General features: G+C 37.7%; 1 protein-coding gene and 1 long non-coding RNA gene across 2 annotated transcripts in view; one reads left to right on the top strand and one right to left on the bottom strand.

Moving 5' to 3' along the window:
- Window positions 1–25,417, bottom strand: part of PIK3C2G (phosphatidylinositol-4-phosphate 3-kinase catalytic subunit type 2 gamma) — a 206,402-nt gene that overhangs the window by 161,021 nt on the left and 19,964 nt on the right. Inside the window, exons 6-9 of the mRNA XM_062616746.1 lie at window positions 18,439–18,509; window positions 10,879–10,942; window positions 7,876–7,929; window positions 5,863–5,985 (exon numbers count right to left, since the gene is read on the bottom strand). Coding sequence (XP_062472730.1) covers window positions 5,863–5,985; window positions 7,876–7,929; window positions 10,879–10,942; window positions 18,439–18,509 — 312 coding nt within the window. The remainder of the gene's footprint in view (window positions 1–5,862; window positions 5,986–7,875; window positions 7,930–10,878; window positions 10,943–18,438; window positions 18,510–25,417) is intronic.
- On the top strand, window positions 12,669–17,640 carry LOC134162464 (uncharacterized). The gene is made up of 2 exons (XR_009964337.1): window positions 12,669–12,802; window positions 17,023–17,640. It is a non-coding gene; the product is annotated as an uncharacterized LOC134162464 (long non-coding RNA).

The following is a 25,417-nucleotide window of genomic DNA, read 5'->3' as shown; positions in this document are numbered from 1 at the left end:
GGGACCCAGCCTCTGTAAAAAAGGGCAAAAGCGGGCAATCAGCTTCCCTGGCTGCTCAGGCTGCCCTGTCTTTGCCTGGCTCTGAAATCACACTCACATGTGCCAAGGTGACACAAATAAGTTACTGAGGTGCAAATCTTGACCAGAGAGACTGTCAAGTTAATTCCGGGTTTCAGTATCTCCTGTGGCTTGCACTGATTGAGCCACTGTCCCTGTAAGGTTTGTTATCCTTTACAGTCACTAATCCCCTTGCAGCAGGTTGAGAATGCTTCATGAGACTACATAGGTATTCAGCAAGATGCTTCTTAAAATTACAGTGCACACAGAGGTGACATAAGAAGTACAATGCTAGATGTACATCTTCCCTCCAGTACCCAGCTTGGAGCTGCCAGCATTTGTCTGGTAAACATAAAGAAAAGTCAAATGCCTACTTGAGGGAGAAAAAGCAACATCCATACCGAGAAATGTGTTTTCACAATCCTTATAATGCTGTGAGACAAATGGGAACAGAGACCTTTGTTCAATTCTCTCAAATTTTGGAAAGTAAACAACCTTTTGGAACAGTGCTTATAATTTCAACATAGTGTAGCCCGTTTAATATATAGTGGATTAGTGCCTGTTCTGGCAGGATTTGATCTCCTAGGACTTTCTGTGAGCTGCTGTAAGAAAGGAAGGGATTAAAAAAAAAGAAAGAAAGAAATGAAAAACATTGTGCAAGCAGGCCCAGAGTTTCCCCTGAACAGATTTTAAAATCCCAGGGCTATCTTGGTTAGAGTCTGAATGAATCACATTTATAAAGAGATGCAATCAGTTAAGAAGACAGTATCACTGGTGCCCAGTTTCTTTCATCATCTTCTAACCATGTTACAGGAATGTACAGTACTGGCACTGAAAAGGAAGTAAGGAGGTAATAGGTACAGTTTAATTAAACACAGAAGATTGGAAGTAAGTTTCTCTGGTTTTCTTTTTTTTTTCTTTCCTCATAAAAGCAGAATTAAATAGAAACACATTGAGATTTTTTAAATTATGTGAGCATACAGGTACAGATATGTATACACAAACATATTCTGGCACCCTATGCAATTTACATTGGATGGAGTAAGCAGTAGTTTCCTTAAGGCATTATGTGCACATGGAGCTTGCCAAATGGATGCATTAAAAGGTATTCCACACAAAACCACACCACACAGTACACTAAAGCATCAGGAAACCATGGTAAAAAAGCAATCAGAACTTTTTTTTTCTGGCATTTTTCTCGTACCTGATGCATAACGCTGCAGGCACTTGAGATGTAATGTAGCCTCATACAATTCATTCACTTGGGGTGCAAGTTACCTGCTTGAATGAAAAAAGTCTCTCTTCTGCCTAACAAAAAGTCTTGGGGTACTATGCTGTTGAACATAACTGAAACAATTCAAGCAGAATGATAAGATACGCTAATATTGTGGGATTTAATAATTTTGTCAGTATCCAGAATTCACATAAAATTCCCCTACACTTCAAGTATGAGTTGAACTCAAAAAAGGTTTGGAGAAGTTGGTACTCCATCAAACATTCGACTGCAGAGTACTAATTTTGGCTACATATGTTGATACAGACAGGAGAGTTTGTCTTTGTATAAATATTGATAAATGAAATCTGATTTGCTGTATTTATATACTATTCTGTAGTTAAGGCAGTTACATATAATGTTTAACCTCTATTTTCATAAAATGAAACAGTACTTGAGTTACAGAACTTGAAGAAATATATTTTCCTTCTTTTATGTTATGGCTTAGTTGCTGCTGAGAAATATGAAGCTGTTTTTAAAATCATACCTGACTTTCTTCTAGATTGCTGAAGTCTAATCAACTGTCCTAGCACTTGTTTCTCAAAGAAGTAAAAACCAAGAAGCAGCAGCCACAGGATTTGCTAATGCAGGAACAGTTGGAATTTTTAATTTTTTTTAATATATATATATATATATATATCAAAAAAAGGGAGAAATATATTAAAAAAAAAAGGAAAAATATATTTAAAAAAGGGGAAAAAAGTGTGTGTGTATATATACATACACACACACACACACACACACTTTTTTTTCCTTTCTCCATTTGTTTGAAGTCAGTTGTTAGTTAGCTGTGATTCACCAAGCAGAGAGTAAGGGGGATAGGAGTGTCACCCAAGGTCACAGACAGCCTTTAGTGGAAGGCTTCAAGGGACAGACAACCAGTTCAGCTAACAAAGCCTGAAAAGAAATGTTAATAGAAGAAAATTTCAATGCCTCAATAACTTAAAAACTCTGAAAAATAAGTAATAATCCAGTCAGTCAGTAGTCTCCAAGAGAAATGTGGAGCAGCTTCTTATGTGAATATTAGGACAGAAAAATATTTTAAGACTAGTGATAAAATATGCAATCGGGGCAGACACTTTTTAACATTCAGAAGAGGATACTCAAGAACAGTATCATTTTGCTCATTACAGATGAGCAAACACTATCATTATCATCACCACTCATATTTTCAGCCTCTAAAGATTACAGCCAGGACAGGCACTCTACTGTGCTGGAGACTGTACATACAGATAAGGAGATGCATTCCTTGCTCTGCAGGGCTGATAATTTAAATAAGTAAAACAGGAAAAGAAAAGTGTACTTCCTCCGTGCAAGGAAGTACGTGGAAGTTGGTTCAGCAAAACGTGTATATACTGGAGACTATACAGTGGAGTTGAAATTGGACACATGCTGAAGAATAAGCAATGGAAAGCTGGAAACACTTAGGGAAGAGCTTTTTGCTCCTGTTGTTTTTACAACAGGATCCATGGATCAGCTCATCATTCAATTTTTTGCTTAGTACCAATCATTTCATATCTAAAATAAAAACAGTACTTGCATAACAGTGACTCAGAACAAGCAGAAGCAAACGTGAACAACAGAAACCTTAGACTCAAAAAAGGTGACCTGTACTCTTTGGGTTTTATCCCATTATCTCATTCTTCATGGCATGACATGGGGTTTTTTGATTGCTCAGGGTAGGCCACACTAATAGGAACGAATCTGTTTCTCTGCTGGAATTCAGAGATGATGCAGCTGAAAATGGACTCTCCCTTATGAGGAAAGACTGAGGGAGCTGGGTCTCTATAGTTTAGAGGCGAGGAGACTGAGGGGTGACCTTATTAGTGTCTATAAATATATAAAGGGGGAGTGTCACGAGGATGGAGCCAGGCTCTACTCAGTGGCAAACAATGATAGGACAAGGGGTAATGGGTACAAACTGGAACACAAGAGGTTCCACTTAAACTTGAGAAGAAACTTCTTCTCAGTAAGGGTGACAGAACACTGGAACAGGCTGCCCAGGGAGGTTGTGGAGTCTCCTTCCCTGGAGACATTCAAAACTCTCCTGGACACATTCCTGTGTAACATTATCTAGGTGTTCCTGCTCCGGCAGGGGGATTGGACTAGATGATCTTTTGAGGTCTCTTCCAATCTCTAGCATACTGTGATACTGTGATATTCAGCAATTATAAGTCAGCCATAGGAGGCAGTTTACATGTTGGGTTCAGAGAACTGACAGGAAGACTCAAAGAGAAAATACACGAAATTTTTCTGAACTCCAAAGAAATCTTCTAACAAATTAATACCGACATGTTTCTTTTGCTCTAATTCCTTCCTAAAGGAGAAGATGTTCTGTTACTGTCTTCTGTATATTTTTACTAGACCAATCTCTGTTTACCTCTTAAGAAAGATTCTGGGTTGACAAAATACTTTTCTCAAGGGGACAATACTGATCTGCCTAATGCCCCTCAGGACAGCCTGGGGTTTAACTGAAAAGCAGATCATGTGAATCCTTTGTTACTTCTTTTATCTCTTTCTCTACAGTATGTGCCCTCTAATATACAGGAATAACTTTTCTTAAATGGAGATATTTCCATTTAAATCAACAACATGCCAGATAAAATGCATGCGCTCACAGACCAATTTCTGCTGGAATTTACCCAGAACAGTGACTTATAATAATTGATGCTGAAGTGGACAGGAAAAGATTGAGGATACTATAGCAACAAGATATACAGTGAGTCATGACCTAGAAGGGAAGCAAGAGAAGGCATTTATGTGAATCAGCTGGTCAGCTCTGAGCAACAATAACAACAAAACCTTAGAGCTATGCTGTTTCTTGCATCTTGGTCCTTAACAATACTTGCCAAAATTCAGACAGACAGCACCCATATAAATAATTCCAGAAGGTCACAGCTGGTTCTGCCTAGGGCCATGCAGCAATGTCTGCTCCGTGATCTCTAGTGCCCTCTGTTCCAGAAACATGGTGCACGGTTTTACTTACAGAGACTTGCAGAGACCTACACTGATGTTCTAGAGCTTATCTGCTTGGCCCCTGTACTTTACTTAAGCTGGAAACTATTACCCTAACCCTCTCACCTGAAAGAGGAATAAACAGAGACTAAGAATGCAAAGATTTAAGAAAAGAAGTTTTCTGAGCACCACTGCAGCCTCTTCAACTAATATACTTTCTGTTTTTTTGTGAGTCTTTTCACCTCTCAGAAATAATTTTGCCCCTGTAAGATGAGTATTTGAGGGTTTGAACCCTTCAAGAGTAAGTGTATATGGATGACAATATATAAGTAGTTTGCCATATATCACTCCTACAACACAAGAAAAGTTACAAAAAGAATTATGCTAGCTTTCCTCAGTCTTACATTTGGGACCTCAAACAGCGTATCAGGCAAAACAAAATAAATCCCACTTATCTAGCTAGACATGTTTCTAACCAGCACTCACTAGTTACCTCAGTTAACACTAATTACCCCATTGTTTACTTTCCTGTCAGAAGTATTCTTACACATATTAAAGCAAACAGCTAAAAAAACCCAATAAACAACCCAAAACCCAACAACCTAACAAAACAACTCAATAAAGAGAAAGAATACAAGTTTTATAAGTAGGTAACTGTCTGAGAAAGCAACCACCTTACCTAGTTTGGCATGCTTTTCTAAACAATATTTGGTGTGAGAGAGAATGAAAAGACAGAGGCCGTATAAGAAATGAAAAAAAAAAAAATCCTTAGTAACTTATTGAACTTTTTAGAAAAGTATGGAGAGAATTTCATTAGGATGAGGAAGAATTAGCATGAATTAAGGTTACACCAGACTAAATGCAAGTGATTAATGGCTTGATTTTCGAATTTGCTGAGCACCTGTATTTCCAAGATGCTGATCTCAGAAGAATTTTTGGGTGTTCAGAACTTCTGTAAATCAGGTCAGAGTGACTTGTCCAAGGTCATACCAAAGTGGCTGATGACAAAACTGAGAACAGATACTGCCCTCAAAGTGACAGTTCACGACTATACAGAAACCCCTGAAAAATCCACCTCCGTGTTTTAAGAGTGAGTATTCCAGCTAAAATAAGGTTTATATGATGCTGGTCCTTCTTTACATAAATAGTAGAGCATTTCTATCTGAAAAAAATTGTAATTTATATGATATTTATAGAAGCTTTTTTTTATTGTTAACAACATATGCTAAATTTATGAATAGAATACTTTGAAATTGCATGATTTGGTAAACAGGTGCTGTGGCAAAGCAGAGATTTGTGTGTTTTGTGGGAATAAAAAAGGACAACCAAAGGAGCATTTCAGTTACACTTAAACACAGCACAAGTCCTCTATTGCTCCTCTGTCACACATCTTTTTTGATAGGGCCTTTACCTAATGCTTGTCAGAGGGGAAATAAATGCGTGCATACAGGAAGAAGTAAGAAGGAAAATTCACACAGTAAGACAGCAGAATGGCTTTGATCAACCATAAAATTAGTGATACCCATTTCAGCTCCAGTTTTAAAGAGAAAAATAGGACATCAGCTTGAGTCTTTTACCTGTGTTTTCACCAACGGCACTGCACGAAGTTTCTTGACTGCATCAGTAATGTCTTTGGTTTCCACAAAACAGAGGACACTGCAGATAGCTTTAGCTACTTCAATCACACTATCAACTTTATGCTGCTGATGACAAACAAAAGTGGGGGAGGAGTGGGAGAAGGCATACAGTAGACATATACCATTTATCAGAAACACCTTAGTGTAAATTTCATGCCAGTGAGTACGCAGAAAACTGTATCTGCTCATCCAAAATTCAAACACACCAGGCATTAGTCTGGCTACACTGAAATCTCTAGTAACATAAGGATAGCATAGTTTTCATTAAAGTCCAATTATCTGCCACAAAATGCGCCTTGTTGAAAACTGACAAATTTGATATTTAAAACTGATTTTGAGGCAAAACTTCAATTTGTCCTAGCTTCATGAGCGTAGAAGCCCTGAAAAAGCAAACTTCTGAGGACACATGAACCTAAATGATTCACAGACTGACTGTGGTTTTTATGATACTGTGCTGTGAATTTATCCCCAATATTGTCTCCTACCCGTCTCTGTGAGAGCTGGCAAACAGCCATGTTCCTCCTAAAAATAGTGACTACGTGGGAGGCTGCATAATCTGACACCTGTGGACTGAGTACTTCTGCAACTAGCTTTTCTGCAAAATGTATATATAGTTCAAATTATTAAATCTTATTGATAATAAATTTAGATATTTAAATATTACCATATGAAAAAACCCCTCTAGATGAATAATCTCAGAAATACTTTGGAGGATTCAAAAAGAAAAATTTGGATCCCAAAGGAAGGAAAGTGCAATCTTTAAATATCAAGTACTCTATGTTCAGAAAAATTAATAAATAAATTAAAATTCATATGTTTCCTGTATAGTTATATCACTTCATTAAACCTTAAAATATTCTCTGAACACGTAGAAACTCTTCTATAAATATTTTCCATGTTTCTGTACTGATAAATGTTCATTTTAGCATGTTACAGCATGTCTACTGATAAAACCATTTCTGTAACTTATCTATATCATGCCTGAAAAAGAAAAGCTGCACCAAGATGAGCTTTCTATTTTCAACCTTAAGGTCTATATGCAGGCTGTACTGAGAAGGTTACAACCTATCATTAATACAAATAAATACAAAAATGTATTGAGGTTACTAATTCCACATTATCTGCCTTGAGCAGAACTAAAGTGGGAATGAATTACATAAAATATTCTGAAATATTTTAAATATAGGTTGTTGGGGTTTTGTTAGTAATTAAAGACAGCAACACTTTTTCATACTGGAAATTCTAAAGAGAAAAAGGCTCTGGTTGACTGTAATCTCTTGAGAACTTCAGAGCCTTCTTTGCTCTGAAGTTGATTCACCATTCTGACAGTTTACAAGGAGTCCATTTCCTTTTTTTCCTATTTCTTTCCTTCCACATAAGATTTTTAAATTGAACTCCTGCTGCATTTATTCTCTATACACACACACATTGCCAGGAGAAGTAGAAAACTGTAAAAATGGCATGGCTTTTCTTACCATGTATAACACTGACAAAACCAAAGCATTATACATGCTGTTTTATTGTTCAGTTGTTGAAAAAATGCATATATATGCAATATACCTACATAATTTTTTAATTTATGTATATAGTTTGTAATTATAAATTAAGTATATGATATATATTTATTAAATTATAAAGTAAGTATAATTCTAAATTAGCATTTTTTGCCTTCACAAGTAGCTATGTTTATTAAACCAATGGATTTTATGTCTATAAAGACATGTTCATGTAGACAAATTTCTGAGCAGCATATGAAGCAATAGACATACACAGGAGTAATTCTTAAGTAGAGAAACAGCTCTACTGCCAGACAGGAAAAACAAAAAAAACAAAACAACCCCAGAACAACCAACCAACCAAAACCTCCCAAAACCAACCAACCAAACCCAACCAACCTAACCCAAACACAAACCAAAAAACCCCTCCCAGCAGTTTATATATTCTTGTACTTACATATATGTGTTGTTCTCCAAAGACAGTCGGATACCTTGAGGAATGTATTTCTTTCTGTAAAATATACTATTCCATTTAGAGATAAATTACCAAGGTACTTAATATTTTATAGAAGCTACTATACCATAGATTTGGTTTATATGGCAGCTGCTTCTAAGGAGAACACTGCAGATCAAGAAGAGTAAGCATGCAAAAAAAAAAAAAAAGTGTAATAGTGTGTACTACGAAAGATGACCCCTTTCTCACTATTTCTCTTTTTGGGTATTATCATATAAAGAGTTTTCCATATGTAGACATATGACATTGATTTTTTTGATTTTTGTCCCAAAGAAGGAAAGACAGACATTCATTTCTAACAGAAGTTTTACATTTCTGAAAGTACCAAAGAATTATAGTCAACATTTTGTATATGTTTTTTTTCCCTCCACATATTTAAATACCAACAGAACCTTTGAATGCTATTTTTGTGTTTAAATTATTTAGATGATTAAAAAATGCTATTTCATTCTAGAACTTCTGCACTCTGTATTAAAAATTTACAAAGTTTTCTCTCTACATTAATAGTACATTCTGAACAGAGTCAAAATGAAGTGCATGCCAACTGATTATCAGGGCAATCAAAATGGCTAGTTCTCTGTCTGCACACATTCCCTGGGAACACTCTCTACATTTAACCCCAGCAACACCAATCCCACCCCACCGTGTGCCAAACAGCCTGATTTTTTTTTTTTAATTTTCATTTTATAGAGGCATTATCCATCATAAAATGATTTTTACATTTAGTGATCATTACTAATGATAGTGGGCTTGTCACATAAGTCAGAAGAACTGGTTTCTCCAAGGATTTTCAACAGACATCCTTGAACAAGTAAATTTGGAAGTGGGTAGATAAATGTGCAAAAAAAAATATTGATTTTTTTTTTTTTTTAACAGAGAATCTCAAGGTCTGTCTAATTACAACTGAAGTTCTATCTGAGTACAGAACTCAAGCAGATATATGTGCATTTAACATAGTATATGTGAGTAACTCCCAGTGGCTTAAAGTTCAGAGTGTGCTAAGTGTCAACTGTGGTGAGTCAGACAGGTAACAACCCTTACAGTGATGTGAGTGCTGACTTTGCAAATCAACATAATTATTCCTGTGTAACCCTGGAACAACTATAAAGACCTCAAATTTAACCTGTCTAAAGGAATCTAATGAAACATTAGAGAAAATGCTTTCTTTAGTCATGTATTTATGACCAAAATGCATTACATTACAGCTTCTGTTGTTTTTTCAAGCCACTTATTAAGGGAAAGCACTAACACTAGTTTTAATTATTACAGGTTTGAAAAAGCTCCATTAATTGTGACGCCTCTGAAAACATCTGCATGGTGATCTGATCTACATCGTTAATTTGCAATCCTACTCTTTAAAGCAGTTCACACAAACTTATATTGAGTTTGCCTGAGAAGACACTGTTGAAAAAAAACCCAAACTACTGAGAAATTTAGCTCTAGAGTAACACACGCATATTTGTTGCATAGCATGAATATTTGAAAAATGTCCTGTCTTTCCTTTATAAAAACTTAATGATCTCAAGTAATTGCTTACTCAAGGTAAAAATCTTTAGCAAAATCAAATTTAAGAGGGCTTCATTATAGGTCTGAGGAATATCTACAAAGCATCATTTACAGAAGGTGGGTTGTAATGCCTCATTAATGTTGAGATTATAGCTTTCTTTGAATTTGGAATCTTCTTACTTTAGGCCCTAAAGTTTCAAGTGAATGTGAGTAACTACACTGAGGGGTGTACTTCAGTAAAGAAATATATATGCGCATTTGAGCTCGGGGACCTCAGTTTTCCAAATGGTTATGACTGCATCACATGCTACACATTAAATAGTCCTCTTTGAGAAGTTGCTTACAAATGAAAACGTCAGTGAATACCTGCACAGTAGGTAGGCACAGCTCAACAGCTTTTAAATTTGTATGCATTTTGCAGAAGAAAAGTGTCAAAGATTTACATGAAAATGTAGAGAATTTTTATCGACATATATTTATTTACGTAGGTATTCATATATATTTATGTATTTGTGTATGTACATTATGTACAAATCTGTTTATGTTTATGCGTGTATGTATACATACTTGTATGTACGTGTATTTTTTCTGAGCATTCAAAATCGAATAGAACAAGAATAGCCAGAAAGATTGAAATCTGGACTTGAATTCATGTGACAGATTTCTGAAACAAAGTAAGAAATGTATGTCTTAACTTATATTACAAAGAAATACATTTTTCAGCATAGTAAGTTATAACTCCTGAAGGGAAACACTAGAATATCTCCAAACTACATCAGTATTCTTTGCTTTTACTAATGTCCTTCATTTTCTTTCCAGTTTCAAACCCTAGAAAGTCAGTTAGCATGACAATCTGAAACTCAGATCAAATAGCCATTTGGTTTCTTCCAAGCTGTCGTTCAAATACTCATTTGTCCTTTAAGACATTTGTTCTTAAAACATTACTTAGTAGAGATGATTTTCTAAGAGATTTTTCCTTCAATAATGTAAGATTCAATTAGCAGCTCACTACATTAAAATAAAGTCTTATGAGTTTTGCTGCCAAAACCTAATCCTGCAGACTACTGCATTCTTCAGTATATATCCAAAATATGTAAACACTTGGCTTGTGGTTTTGTAAAATCAGGGACAAATTTTGCAGATGCAGATACCATCTTATACCTCCACTAAATCCAAATATTATACTGCCAACCCAAAAATCTTGTTTTATTTACAGGTTCCGTGACACTTAGAAACAATCACCTTTGAGATTTTAAATTTGTAGCACTTTCTTCTTAATCTCAATACAAGTTTGACTAAGAGAATTTATATCCTTTCAAAGTCAGGTGAAACAACCTTAATTAAAAGTCTTCCTTAATTGCATTTGAGACAGATTAATAATTAGACACCTTTCATGTAGAAGTTTATGCTTTTCTGGTATAACAAACTAAGAAGAAATACCTCATCTTGCAATAGACATCCCACTTGACCATTATATTTCATAATAACTGATAGAAGGTTCTGTCTGGAAATCAGAAAAAGAAACCAACATCAATTTAATAACAATTGGATAAAGAGACCAGATTTCTCCCCCACCCCCCACCATATATTTGGAACACTTTGATTTTATGCTGGCATAAAATGCAGACAAGTGCTTATGTGAACGTCAAGTAATTGAGCCTGGATCTCCATGGTTTTTTTGGTAGACATTTGCTACAAAGGACAGATGTAAAAACTTTCTACTCATACCTGGAGGATACAAGTTTCCCAGGTAAAAGTACTCCAGTATGTGATCTTCTATTTCAGTGTCTATTGAACTCCACATCCCATCTATTTTACTCTTCAAGGTTAAGCAAGTGCTTAAATATTACTTTGAAGAAGGATGAACTTAAGTACATGCTACAATGCCTTCTTTCTCAATCACTTCACAAACTAAAGCTGCAGGGAATCAGGCAAACCATCTGGAAAACATCTGGGAAAACTACATTTCAAGAGCCCATACTGTCACAATTATGAAACTGTGTATTCTAAACAGGGAAACCAATGCTTCGTAATTTATTAAACTTAATTTGCTTACATTTCACGAGTTTACATGTGCACACTGTCTTAATAACTGCCTTTTCCGCAGTATTAGCTAAGCTGTGAATCTGTTTTAGTTCTGTAGACAGGCGTACATGACTCCATAGTCCCATGCTTTGTTATGCTACAGAAGCTACCATAAAGTCTGCACAAATTACTGTGCCCTAGCAAAGGTTAAATTAATTAGGATGATGAACTAGAGTATACACCTCACTACACTGAACTCCTGGACTGATGCTTCAGCTGTAAACCTCATCATTTTAGCACTGCAAGCTCCAAGTGCTATCCCCAACAGATAAGCAGAATCAGAGTTTTGCTTTTAAGAAGCATTTGTGTAATTTTCTATGTTTCAAGTACAGTGAAATTCTAGCTGTTGTTTGTCAGCTGGAACAAATAGGTGCCTACGAGACTATGGCTAAGGTTGTTACACACAGGAATACACCTTCCTTTTCCTTTGACAGCCTTCTCTGCAAGGTCAAATCTTCAGGAAGGGGCAGAGAAACCTTAATTCCCACTTCCACACCCTTCCTAGCCTACTGATTTGTAAAATGGACATACTATTGCCTTGATGGTCCTTGGTGGTAGTCAGGATTCCTGTGTGCGTTTTATGAAAAAGTGGAAATTGCTATTTACACCCTTTCTGCAGTGTTTGTTTATTTTACTCTATCACTTTATTCTTGACGTTTTTTCCCCTCTTGTATTTCACACTGACCCTTTCTATTAGGGATCTTTCTTTGGAAGACTTAGAAGGAATTTTTCTCCCCCTCCTTGCAGTCTGGTAGGTGAAAGTCACCTTTGCTTCAGAGGAAATGGACTATTGTTTACAGAGAAATTGTATCTTAGTTTGACTAACTGAGCAACCAAACATTAAATTTGCAACTACAGTCCAAAGTGCAGTTTTTATGGTACATTGTTAGACTCTGATTATATATATTGTATGGAAAGAAGAGGAAAGAGAGTCATTGCACTGAAATCATAATACAGAATAAAGAAATGTTAGGTGGCCTTTCTTGTGCTAATACTAGAGTGCATTTCCCCATAAATGCCTACTATTCACCTCCTCCTACACATGGTTTTGCCTTTACAGCTTTTTAGTTCAAATCTGAACTAGCCTTATCTAGCCAGGCAGTTTATGTGTTGAGTAGCTGCCTGGCAATTCCTCCTGTAATCCTGTTAAATCACATCTAATACAAGCTGCTTCTCTGCTTTGACCAAGACTTCATGCATAACATCTTTTTCATAGCATTACCCAGCTCAAAAGTAGTTCTGGACATATGAGCTTGCTTTGCTACCTTGATGCATATAGGTAACTATGTTTATTAGCATGCTTGGTCTAAATGCAGGCTTCAGAATAAAGTTATAGAATCATGGAATAGTTAGGGCTGGAAAGGACCTTAAGATCATCTAGTTCCAACTGCCCTTCCCTGGGCAGGGACACCTCGCTCTAAACCATGTCACCCAAGGCTTCGTCCAACCTGGCCTTGAACACTGCCAGGGATGGAGCATTTACCACTTTTTTGGGCAACCTCACCACCCTTACAGTAAAGAACTTCCTCTTTATAGCAAATCTAAACTTCCCCTGCTTAAGTTTTAACCCATTACCCCTTGTCCTATCACTGCAGTTCCTAATGAAGAGTCCCTCTCCAGCATCCCTATAGGCCCCCTTCAGATACTGGAAGGCTGCTATGAGGTCTCCATGCAGCCTTCTCTTCTCCAGGCTGAACAGCCCCAACTTTCTCAGCCTATCTTCATATGGGAGGTGCTCCAGTTCCCTGATCATCCTTGTAGCCCTCCTCTGGACTTGTTCCAACAGTTCCATGTCCTTTTTATGTTGAGGACACCAGAACTGCACACAATACTCCAAGTGAGGTCAATATAATAATATAATACTAGGTTAAAAAAAATAGTGTATTTTCCATCATTTTATTCTACCCTAAAGAATTCTGTGAATAAAGTAGCCATAATTTTCCATAATTAATAGGAAACAAATCCAGCATCTTATAACAATGATCAAAATACCTCTACTAATGCTATCCTCAATCTTTGACTACTAGATAATTAACAATATCCATATGTTATCACACGGGCCTATATCATACTTCTACAGCTTTAATAGCTTTGTATAAAGATGGCAATGCTAACCAGCCCATGAACATTCAGGATTTCTTTGACATTGAGGAAAGTTTTGAATCTTTTAGTATGGCAATATGTTACAATTATTTTGAAAAGAAAAAAAGTATAAACAACTTGAAACAGTCACTCTTAGAACCCAGCTGGTCTATATGGGAGGAAGATCATATATATAGCAAATGCTTACAGCATTCATTTTTCAGTTTCCTGGCAGTAGCACCTACCACAGAGCAATGTCAGTTTTTCTTTCTAAAATGCTGTTCATCACCATGTTGCCTAAAGCCGTGCCTAACTGCAGGGATCAGGCTAGTCATCATGTTATAGTTCTGGCACCTCAGTGTCAGAGATTATGGGCCAATGGACTGTAGCTCTGATGCAGTCATTGATTTACACTGTGTTTGGTTTTCAAGCTATGAAATCAGTGCATCAAGAAATATAGCGGCTGCTGGTTTTACTTTTTCACATTAGAATATGAGAGCAAACCCAATTATACCAGAGGTAAGGTTCCACTTCATTCTTTTTACTTCATCTCAAGCCAGTTCAAACAGCTCGTTTCCTTTCTGCTAGATATAAGCAAACTGAGCATCTCAGTCAATACATTTTCTAAAACACAAAAGTTTGTGTGCTATGATCAGAAATATAACTACAGTACCTGCAGGCAACCCTGAGCATTATTTTATTTAGCTAATCTAAATACTCACAGCTGTGAAGACACAACAATATGTGAAAGTAATCTGCTGGCCTTTCTAGGCACCAGGCAGGTTTGCACAGGCTGTTTCTGTTCTGTTTCCATTCTACTGCATCGTCATACCACTGCATCCATCTACTCCACCTCTATTACAACCCTAGCCAGATCTAGAATTGAGGAATTATGTTGGAAAGATATATGCCAGTGCAGAATAAACAGAACAATGTTGTTGAATGTTATATTAGAAAGAGCTGTTATGACTAGGTATAATATTGACTGGACTACTCACAAAAAAGTACTATAAGGTGTCATGCTTAGAAGAATAAGGGCTTTTCTTCACTGTATGGTTCATCTTATAGTTTTGGTAGTGCTTCAAAGCTTTGTCAACATAATTGTGTCAGTACTTTCAACTGAAACTAGTTGCCTCTAAAGGGGAAAAAGAACATGTGAACACTGCTGAAGAAGTTTGCTCTAAGGAGTAGGTTTTTGATCCCTAAGTTAAGGACTGCATGAAGGCTTGTGTTCACAACACTTGAAGTAGCCACAGTTAGAATCAGCTGTGCACCCTGTGTGGGACCAAGCCAGGTTCCCTGGTTCCCTCCAGGCTCCCTACGACTGTTACTAAGACATGTAGGTTATTTATGCATTAGAAAGGAGGGGGTCAGTTCAAAATGCCCAACATAACATAAGGCAGTCCACCATGGTGGTATTTTCATACCATAACATGGAAAGTATGTATTGCACTTTCTGGAGCAAGCCTAAGCGCAACCCTAGAAGACTTCATATGCGTGCAAGGAGTCTAGTGTGGTGCCCACTCATGAACATGGCCTACGGGGAGCAGTCCCTGGAATAAACTAGGAAATGGATGAGGATGAGGCTAGAGAATACTTAAACTGGACCTACTTAAGTCTGAGTTCTCTGATGGAATGCACCCACAAATGCTGAGGGAGCTGTCATTGTGAGGCCCCTCTTGATAATCTTTGGACAAACATGAAGATTGGAAGAACGCCTGAAGAATGGAGGAAGGCAAATGTGACTCCCATCTTCAAGAAGAAAGACCCAGAGAGCTACTGGCTAATTAGCCTCATCTTGAACTGCAGGAGGCTGATGGAGTACTAATCCTGAGAACCGTTTCCAGGCATGTGAACTATAAGAAGATGATGCAGAGTAGTCAGAATAGATTCACCAAGGGAAAGTTGTACTTGACCAATCTGATAACCTTCCATTATGATAATCACAGGTTTTGACACTGTCACTTATAACAGCCTCATGCAGAAGCCAATAAACTATGGGCTGAATGAACAGACAGTGAGGTAGATTTGAAAACTTTCTGAATGGCCAGACCCAGAAGGTAGTGATGGGTGACACAAATTCTAGTTGGAGGCTGGTAGCTAGTGGTGTACCTCAGGGTTCAGTCCTAGATCCCTTACTGTTCAACATCTTACTTAATGATTTGGATGGCTCAGTAGAGTCTACCCTCAGCAAGTCTGCTGACGATATAAAACTGGAAAGAGTATCCGATACACCAATGGTTTGTACTGATATTTCAGAGAAACCTTGACAGTCGGGAGAAATGGGCTAACAGGAACCTCTTGAAGTTCAGCAAAAGGAAGTGCAAAGTCCTGCACCTGGGGAGTAATAACCCCATGCACCTGTACGTGCTGGGGACTGACTATCCAGAAAGCAGCTTTGCAGAAAAGGACCTGGCAGTCCTCTTGGACAGAAAGCTGAACATGAACCAGCAATGTGACCTTGCAGCAAAAAAGACTAAAGATGGCTACAGGTATCCTGGGCTGCATCAAAAGTGTTATCAGCAGATTGAGGGAGATGACCCTTCTCCTCCTACTAAACACTGGTGAGCCACATCTGGAGTGCTATGTCCAGTTTCAGGCTCCTCAGTACAAGACAGACATGGACGTACCAGAGAGAGCCCAACAAATGTCCACTAAGATGATTAAGGAACTGGAGTGTCTCTTCTATAGTGAAAGACTGAGACCTGGGACTGTTTATTTTAGAGAAGATAAAGGCGTGGGGGTTATTATTGATGTATATAAACACCTGAAGGGAGGGTGCAAAGACAATGAAACCAGGCTCTCCTCAGTTGCCAGGTGACAGGACAAGAGGCAATGGGGCACAAACTTTAACACAAGAGGTATTGAGGATGACTGAGCACTAGCACAATTTGCCCAGGGAGGTTGTGAAGTACCCCTCCTTGGACATATTCAGAAATCATCTGGACACAGTCCTGGGCAAGCCAGGCTGTGTCCAGACATTAATTAATTAGGTCTTATACAAAGCAATACCTACTCTTGTCTGTTTTGAATCTGCTGCTTTCATTCATGCTCCCTTTATCCTGCCCAGTAAAATACAATAAATGATACTTTTCTGCAGACATTCTCTGTGTTCCTCGATTTCATAGACTTGTCATCTATAAAATTGCCCATCTTCTATTATCTCTTCATCAGGATGAAGAATATTGTTATTTATTTGTTTCTCATATGGAAGGCATTTCATTACTCAAGAGCATCCTTGCCGCCCTTCACTTTTTCAAGTTCTATTACATCATATTTGAAATGGTGGAAGCAGAACTGTCGGCCATATTCAAGATAAATGAACATCCTACACTGATACTGTGGCCTAATATTTTTTTTTTTCATTTTTCATTTTTTTCATAATAATTTCCAACATTTGTTTTATCTTTTTTGCAGCTGCTGTGCACCAAGCTGACACTCAGAACTATTTATTATAACCCCAAGAACTCACTCCTGGTAGTGAAAGGCAACTCAGAGCCTATGATTTCATCTGTGAATTTAAGGCTGTTTCCTCTCATCTACAGATTTATCTTCTCAAAATTTCATCTGCCACTTTATCACATACTCAACTCAGCACTGTAAAATCCTTCTGCAAGTCATCACAAGCAGCTCCAGTGCACATTATGGCTAGCAAAATTTTGTCACCTAGCTATTTCCCTGTTTTTCTTCAGATAAGTTAGAAATACAATTGAGAACACAGGGTTCGATCACTGATTTTTCTGGGTCATCCCTGCTGGAAAATGTTTTCTCCTACCTGTCAATGATCCATGGAACAAGCAGGAAACAATAATCAAATAGAGTTCAAGCTTTTACTTTTTCAATATTTACTGAACTTGTGGTTGAACAGAGAAAGTATTTATTGCCCTACAGCATCAGAGGAAATTTTGTGGACCACAGTCAATTTCCAGCTCATCTTTTATTACATACCCCCTTTGAAGACTCTCTTTGCAGTGGAAAAGGCCACAAGCTTTACATTGCAAGAAATAAAACAGTCAATAAGAAATGTGTGCATAGGTTGTATGATTGGTTTAATCTCCTTATAGCAAGACCAAAATGGAAATTTGGGCCATGCTCCTAGGAAACCAGATGGGTCCTCAGTAAGGACCAGATATTCACCTTGAACAAGTCACCACCTCTCTGTTTTCCTCCATCTGCTAAATGACAGGTGTGGCATTGACCGTTCTTGGCAATGCACTATATAATACTGATGAAAAACATCACAAAAACCTGTTAACAGCTTCTTTATCTAAGTGCATGAAATGGAGCATAATGAAAGTTGAATGAGGAATCTATCTCATTTAGTGCTTGTCCATGGTAGGTTAGCTTTAGAGTCAGATGCACTTTGAGTGCTAAGTTAAAAGCTTGTCATAACTAGACAAAAAAGTAAACCAGATATTAAAAAAGTAAACCAAAATAAAATATCACTCAACTGTGAAAACCAGGAATAATGAAGAGCAAACCTATTATTTTTACAGTATTTACTCTTAAAAGTTCTCTAAGGGCAATGCACATGTGAAAATGGTGAGTCCTTCAATCCTTGGAATCTTTAGGAAACATGAAAACTCGAATAAAACCTTCTACGACATCAAAAGGAAGAGAACAGGGAAAAACTACACAGATCTATAAATTATTATTGATTTTTGCTAAGCAATTAGAAGGTCTGGAAATAAGAGTCTAAAACATTTACACCGATTTTCTTTCTCTTTGGTGCCATTTCTGTTACCAGCAGGTCTTGGAATTGTCCTCTGGGACCAGGAGGCTCACTACAAACATGAACCATTACAAATAGAAATTAAATACCAGTGTTCTTACCGAGTCAGTCTCCAGGCACAGGTATCTTCTAACAGCTGATTTACACCGAACTGTCTTTGGTCATCCTCGTGCTGTAGAACAGAGGCATATAGCGAGATAAACTAAGTATACTGAATGGTAGAATGTATGTTGGACAGATTTCCCTGCTATTTTCAAGTCAGCATGTTCTTTAGGAACTCTATGAGTGTTTAGAATGTTTTGGTCTGAAATTTTAATTGATGATCTCTAATCTTACACTGGGTTGTAGGAGGCAAAGCCAAATCGCCACCATAGTTCCTTCCTGCTTCACATCAACTAAGACTATAGCAGGCCTCAGAAAGCCCTCTGCAATGGCAATACACACTAGTCATGAAGCAGAAATCAGTTTGTATCCACCACCTCTCTGCTGCTTCCTTTACTAAAAGAACAGAATGGAAAACATCTGTACCATCCTCTGACACTTTCTGAAGGGACTTCATCTCTGTGACGCTTCACTGAGAGATCAAAGCACTAAAGCATGTTTGATATGAGGAGAGACTGAGCTGGGACAGCTCAGTCTGGAGAAAGAAAAGCTCAGGGGGAATCTTATCAATGTGTACACGTATCTTATGGGAAATAATGAAGACAAGGGAATCAGAATGTTCTCAGTGCTCACTGACAGGACATGAGGCAGACAGCACAAATTAACATGCGTTAAATTCCAGCTTAACACAAGAAAAAAAAGAAGTACAGTGAAGGCAGTCAGACACAGGCAGAGGTTGCCCTGGAAGGTTGTGGAGTAGGTTTGAATATCTGCCAAGATATTCAAAACTTGACCAGACTCTGTCCTGTGCAGCTTGCTCCAGCTGACTCTGCTTGAGCAGGGGTATTGGACAAATGATCCAATGAGGACCCTTCCAACCTAAATGATTCTGTGATCTTGCCTTATTTGACACATTCTGCTGATTAACCTGTTCCCATTCAGACACAGCCCTTTCTCCAGCCCCATGGATTTGTTGCCCTTAATGCCTCCTCCTGCCCCATGGAGGTAGCTCAGCCCATGCTAGGCATTATTTTTCTTAGTATCCCTAGAAATGCAAACGATGGCTGGGTTGGGCACAGGTTAGGAAACCAGGCTACAGCTTGTTTGATTACATGTATACTGATCTAAAATATTTGGTTGCTCAAAGGTGAACCAGAGGACAGAAATGATATCTGGCCAAGGATACAGAAAAATCAGAAAGGTGACTCCATTTTAGGCTGGACTAAACTAATGAAACTTTCAGGTCCTTTGTGAAGGGAAGACAAAATGGTTTCACATTAAGCACAACACATCCATGAGGAAAAAACAAAAACAAAACTGTTAATCTTTTACTGATAAAACTTTCATACAATAAACAAAAAAAAAGAGAACAGTATAATCCAACAGTGATGAATTACAATTCCTTACTCTCTCTTCCCCAACAGAATTTGAAAGAAAATTTGTGTTTTCCAAAAAATCCAAACACACAAAAAGCCACCAAACCCCATTCTTTTATTTGCTTGGGTAAAGAAACCTTTTCCTAATATTTTGAATGTTAGTGAATTCAAATATTGAAAGCTTGTTCACAAAAAGGTGACCACACTAGCAATTTTTTCTAGTTAACTGTAGTACAGTTCTGGCCTAAAGCTAACATTCCTGAGCAACTTGTGTTGATAAAATGGTTGGATTCAACTTAAATATGTAAATTGACATGTGAATTAATTCGCACTAATTCTGCTTTAGATTGCTATGAAGAGATTTAGCAATAGCACCATTTAAGGAGCAGGATCTTGCTGAGCTAGATACATTACAGATGTTCTGCAATAATCCCATCTGGAGTGCTACTATCTCTTTTATCACATAGTGGCAATAAGTGAAAGATGAATTAGATGAATGAAACGGAAGGGGTAATTTAAGTAAAACATCCTCATGCATTAAGCCTTTGAAGTATGCCTCTTACACCTAAGCACCGACCTCCACTGTATCTGGGCACTGTGTAAGGAACACAAACACCTGTGTTCCTTACCTCAGTGTATTAACGTGACTGTTATACGTAGAGAAGAAAACCAAATAAGTATCTGGGGATTAGGGGATGTGTTTGAGAGTAGGTGATTTCAGATTATGCCTCTGAAACCAACTGCATTGCTCCTACAAAAATGACTATGAGACATAACCTGTTACAAAACCAGTTTACGGTTGCCAGTTTCCTGAGTGCAGCACTAATTGTGCCACATATGGCTCTGTCTGCTGGTTTTGCTCACAACTGAAGTCTTCTGCCCATACTATACTCTGAGGATTGGAGCTCCTGACCTCTGACAGCTATCATGCTGCTTCAATGCATGCTAGAGGACTTGTATAATATCTCAAGCCTTGAGAATATTTTATAGTGTTACCATAATGAGAAGTGTGCATTTAATGAAGGAAATAGCACACAGCACTCCATTGTGACTTGCTATAATATCGTGCTTTGAATTTGCTACTTCTAGACAGAGCCACAATCATATTCATCTTGACTCTCAGCAGATCATACCCTTTTTTAACCCCCAACTAACATTACAGCTGAGTAGTGTATACGTTCTACCCTGCATTTTTATTACAAAAAAGTTGCTGCATGCTTAGCTGTCACACTGCCACTTTGGGAGACCTTACAAATAGTAGAGCACATTCAAACTAAACAATCACAGGGACAAGGCTTGAGCTACAGAGCAAGACTGGTAAATGACATACTTCGTTTTCCATCTCATACACTGACAGCACTAAAAGGACAGGGAGGGATGTATTTGGAAACTGTGACACAGGTGGAAGGAGAAAGCCCTGAAGCTTAGAGAGAAATTAGGTATGTGTGACTGACAGGAATCTAGAAGCTTGAGGGGACCTGATGGACTAGGGCAAAAGTGAGTGTATGTGAATTATTTAGCACCTGAACACATATGGTTGATTACTATATATCTGGGCTGTCAAGATATTCTGTGACATTAGCTAAACTACAGCCTCAGAGGAGATTTCTAGAAAATAACATATTCCAAAGTTCAAAATTCAAAAGGATCCAGTAGATCACAAGTCTAATTCTCCCCAATAGTAAGCGCAGATTAACTCACAAGAATAAAGAGTAGCTGCATATGTGCAGGACTGTCTGAGACAGCTGAAGAATCTTAAAAGTCTTTGTGCTATAAAAAAAAAAAAAGCACACTATTTTTACGTCTTTTTACATGAATTCTGAGAGAAGGAAATTTATTTTCCATAAACTGGTTCTAAGTCTGTGACTTTCAAATAAGTTTTCTGACCAAAGCCACAAGTTTCAGAGAACATTAACAACAAAACTGATTGTGAGCTCAGTGCAGACTACTTCAGGTCCTTGAATTCAGTGTTGCTGGTGCAGGTTTCAGTAGACCAAAAGAACTGGCTCCAAAGTGAAAGGCAACACTGCAGCTTTCAGCGTTCCATAGTTTTTGTCCCCTCTGTTAGGTTTTGTATGCTCACAAACTTGCCTGTGAGCAGAACTTCCCCTTCCTAATACAAGTACTCTGTCACATGCATATCCTGGAGTAGGAGGCAATCTCTGGATCTACGACTTATGCCAGCTCAAGAGCTGCTCATGTTCTTTGCTATTATTAGAAACCTGAAGTAACTGCATGGCCTGAAGCTTTCAGAGATATGTCAGTTACCCTAAAGAGGTGATCAATAATTCACTTTAAGATATCTTAAAATGTCACCCTTCCTGGTTAAACCCTGTTGTAGATTATTATAGTTCTCTGAGACAATAGATGTTTTCTAATGGCCTGAACACTGATAATTTGTCTCCCAAGGTTGTCAGTTACCCGTTTGTTTGTTTGCAATCATTCTACCTGGTAACTGTAACCATTTCCAAAACATGAAACATCAAGAGATGCTCTGTCTCTCCTCCACAGTGCACTGCAGAGTATTAAACCTCATTTAGTCCTGTAAACTGTAACAGTTAAAGGAGACTTTGCACATATTAATACAACATCAAGCATTTTACAGTAGCAGAATTTCAAGGGCTACTTAAACACAAGAAAAGGCCCCCTTCTATTTGACGCATCCCTCTAAAAAGTCACAAATGTTTAAATAATGGAAAAAAGCCCCACCTTCTTATGACGGACCACTGGGTCTTTTCATCTGTGATTATGCTCAGAATGTGAACACTTAAATCATTATGTCTGGTAAAATATGAATACTGGTATATATGAAAATAAAAATGCTTCTGAACTTTCAGGAAATAACACCTGCTGGCTGCTTTAGTCCAAAAATCCTTTTCTGGGGGCAAGTGAAACTCTTGTTAGAAGCTCATAGAGTACTCTTTGCTGCCTCTCCACTGCAAAGTTCATTCTTTCCCCAGATAACCAGTATGTGGGGACAGCTCTGAAAATATGGGTCTCTCAGACAGGCACAGCACTCCCTGGAAATGGCATCCAGACAAGGGTTTCTCCTTCCATGCTGTTTCACTGTGCCTTGCTTCCAAAACAGAGCTAGCCACTAAGAATTTAACACTTCTGACTCACTACAACTCCTGGAGTTCATGTTTAAATGTTGTCCCTTAGAGACCACACTGGGTAAGTACAGAGTAGGATAGGCGTGTAGTTAAAACAAATATAGCAATTATTACTCATTATTATTGTAACCTCTGTACATTGGGCCACCATTTGACAAAAGGACCATTTGATTTTTTCCACTTTCATTGTCATTCTCAAGATTTCTATGTGTGGAGAAAAATCTGCAATGAGCAGAATTCCCACTCCAGAAGTTCTGCCTTGCTAGATGGTATAAAACTGAGCTTCAATGCGTTTCTATACTATGAAGATAACTTTATGATGAAATTATAAGTTTAGAGGAATCTAGCACCTCAAAAATTCAATTCTTAAAAGACTTCTGTTCCAGAGTGTTAAGGCTGATCAATCTGTCTCAAAAACCCAAAACCAAAATAAAGGTCACCCACTGCCTGAAAGGCCTGTGATTCCATGTTAAGCCCCAGGCTATATTTCTTGCTTGCAACTGCTCAGCTAAAACCAATTTCCTCTTTATGACCACTTCATATCAGTAGGCCAATTTCCTACAAAAGGAAAGGAAGCAATTATTCACCTTAAAACAACAAAAAAAGTTACATCCTTCAGCTGAATTCACTGAAGAAATGTGAACGTTTAGTTATTGGCAAAGTTAATAAGATGTCTGGCTTTAAAAAAATAAATTAGTTGCACATTACTTTGAAGTATCCACTTATACTGGTTATTAAGCATAATAGTAAAATAATAGTAATTTGCAGGTACAGACAGATATTTTTAATTATGCATCCTGATTTCAACAGTGTTATGTAAGGCAAGCAAGAATCATGAGGGCGTTCTCCAGATGGCACTGGTATAGGTTTTGCTTCCTTAGCACACAAAGAAGTTCAAGGCTTCAGAAGAGATCCTGAATATATCATTTGGTTCCAAAACAAATAATTTTGAAGACCTATAGTAAGAGCAGTTCTATACACGGCAAAAAGGTAATTTGCTCCATATTTTAGTTTTCCTGTTTGAAGGCAGAGTAAGTTGCAGAGAATCAGTTGCTGGCTTGGAAGATTGAAGAGAAGATCAGCAAAAAGCTGTCTGAGGCTCCCTCTTTTCAATATACACATGTAAAAAAAGCCTTCACCATATGCTATATGCATAATGCATTTGTACCAAACTTCTAATTTATGTTACTGATTTCTCAGGACAGAAAATGTTGGAAAACTGCAACTGGCCAGCAGAAGGGTCAATAACACATTATTCTATTTTAAAAATAGAGATGCTGACCTAAAAAAGGTAAATAATTTTTCCACCATTACACATTTACAGACATCCATAATTATATCACATAACCAACACTCCGATCTTCTCAAGCGCTCCTTTGACAGCATTAAATGGAAAAATTAAGTTTCCCATCTTCTGTCACAGGATCTGTGATCCAACACCAGAAAACACTATGATGACTATCTAATCTCTGTTTAATGCAGAGAATGGAAATCACACGATGATTCCTGATTCAGAGAATGGACATCACATGATGATTCCTGCTTCAATCTCAACAACTTGCACTTAAATGACAATGAGGTACCACAGATACTTTCCCCAAAAAACCTTATTCCAGTGGTCACTGGACTTGTTCTTATTGCTGCTGTGTAATGCAGATGGGGTGAGAAAGGACACAAGATGGACACTTGCTCATCCATCCTGAAGGTATATTCAAGCATCAACCTATTTTCTCTACAGTGAGATCAAGCACTCGGTAATTCATTGATCTGAATGATTTTTGAAGAAGTAAGCTGGTGATGAAAGCTTCCAAGTTTCCTAATTCGCTTTATTTGGGATGATGCTATACCAAGAAGAATCGATAGATTATAAAAATTAAATAAATTAATAATATTGGCAGTGAAAAATGCCAATAATATAAGCTAGGATTATACGTATCAGCGCTATACTGTTCTGCTTTTGTCTATAACCTGGTTAAAATATTATATATATGTGTGTGTGTATATATTTGGCCTCATTATAGACCTTTTTAATGTATTGTATTGAACTTAATGTTTCACATGGTGTCACACACTGTAAAACACCTGCCCTTTTTTGTTAGATATCTGTCACCTGACCCACATATTGACAGACTCAGGCTGAGAGCAGACTTGTGCAAAACTGGTAATTGGTACGTTCTGTGAACAGAATCAACGCACTGCCAGTGAACACAGCCCAGAACAAAGCTTCTGTGGTACTGCAAACTTTGTGTTGAAAGTAATTCAAGGTTGTCCACTGAGAATAAAACTCACATTTAGTAGCACAGGTCAGCATCATTAAAGCTCAGTAATGCACTGCAAGGCTGCTTAAACCCAAATAATCTGAATAGGAATCTCCCTGGATTTAAGATGATGATAAAGCAATGTTTTCTTAAGGACTGCATGTCCTTATGGACAACATTTCTACATGCCTATAACAAGCACATGCACCCGCAAGTATGCATCACACATGC

This window comes from Pezoporus occidentalis, unplaced genomic scaffold, assembly GCF_034315485.1.
Source record: "Pezoporus occidentalis ecotype Australia unplaced genomic scaffold, CSIRO_AGI_Poc_V1 ctg19, whole genome shotgun sequence".
In the NCBI taxonomy this organism is placed as follows: Eukaryota; Metazoa; Chordata; class Aves; order Psittaciformes; family Psittacidae; genus Pezoporus; species Pezoporus occidentalis.
The sequence above is the reverse complement of the archived record's forward strand: the minus strand, read 5'-3'. Positions and strand labels throughout refer to the sequence as shown.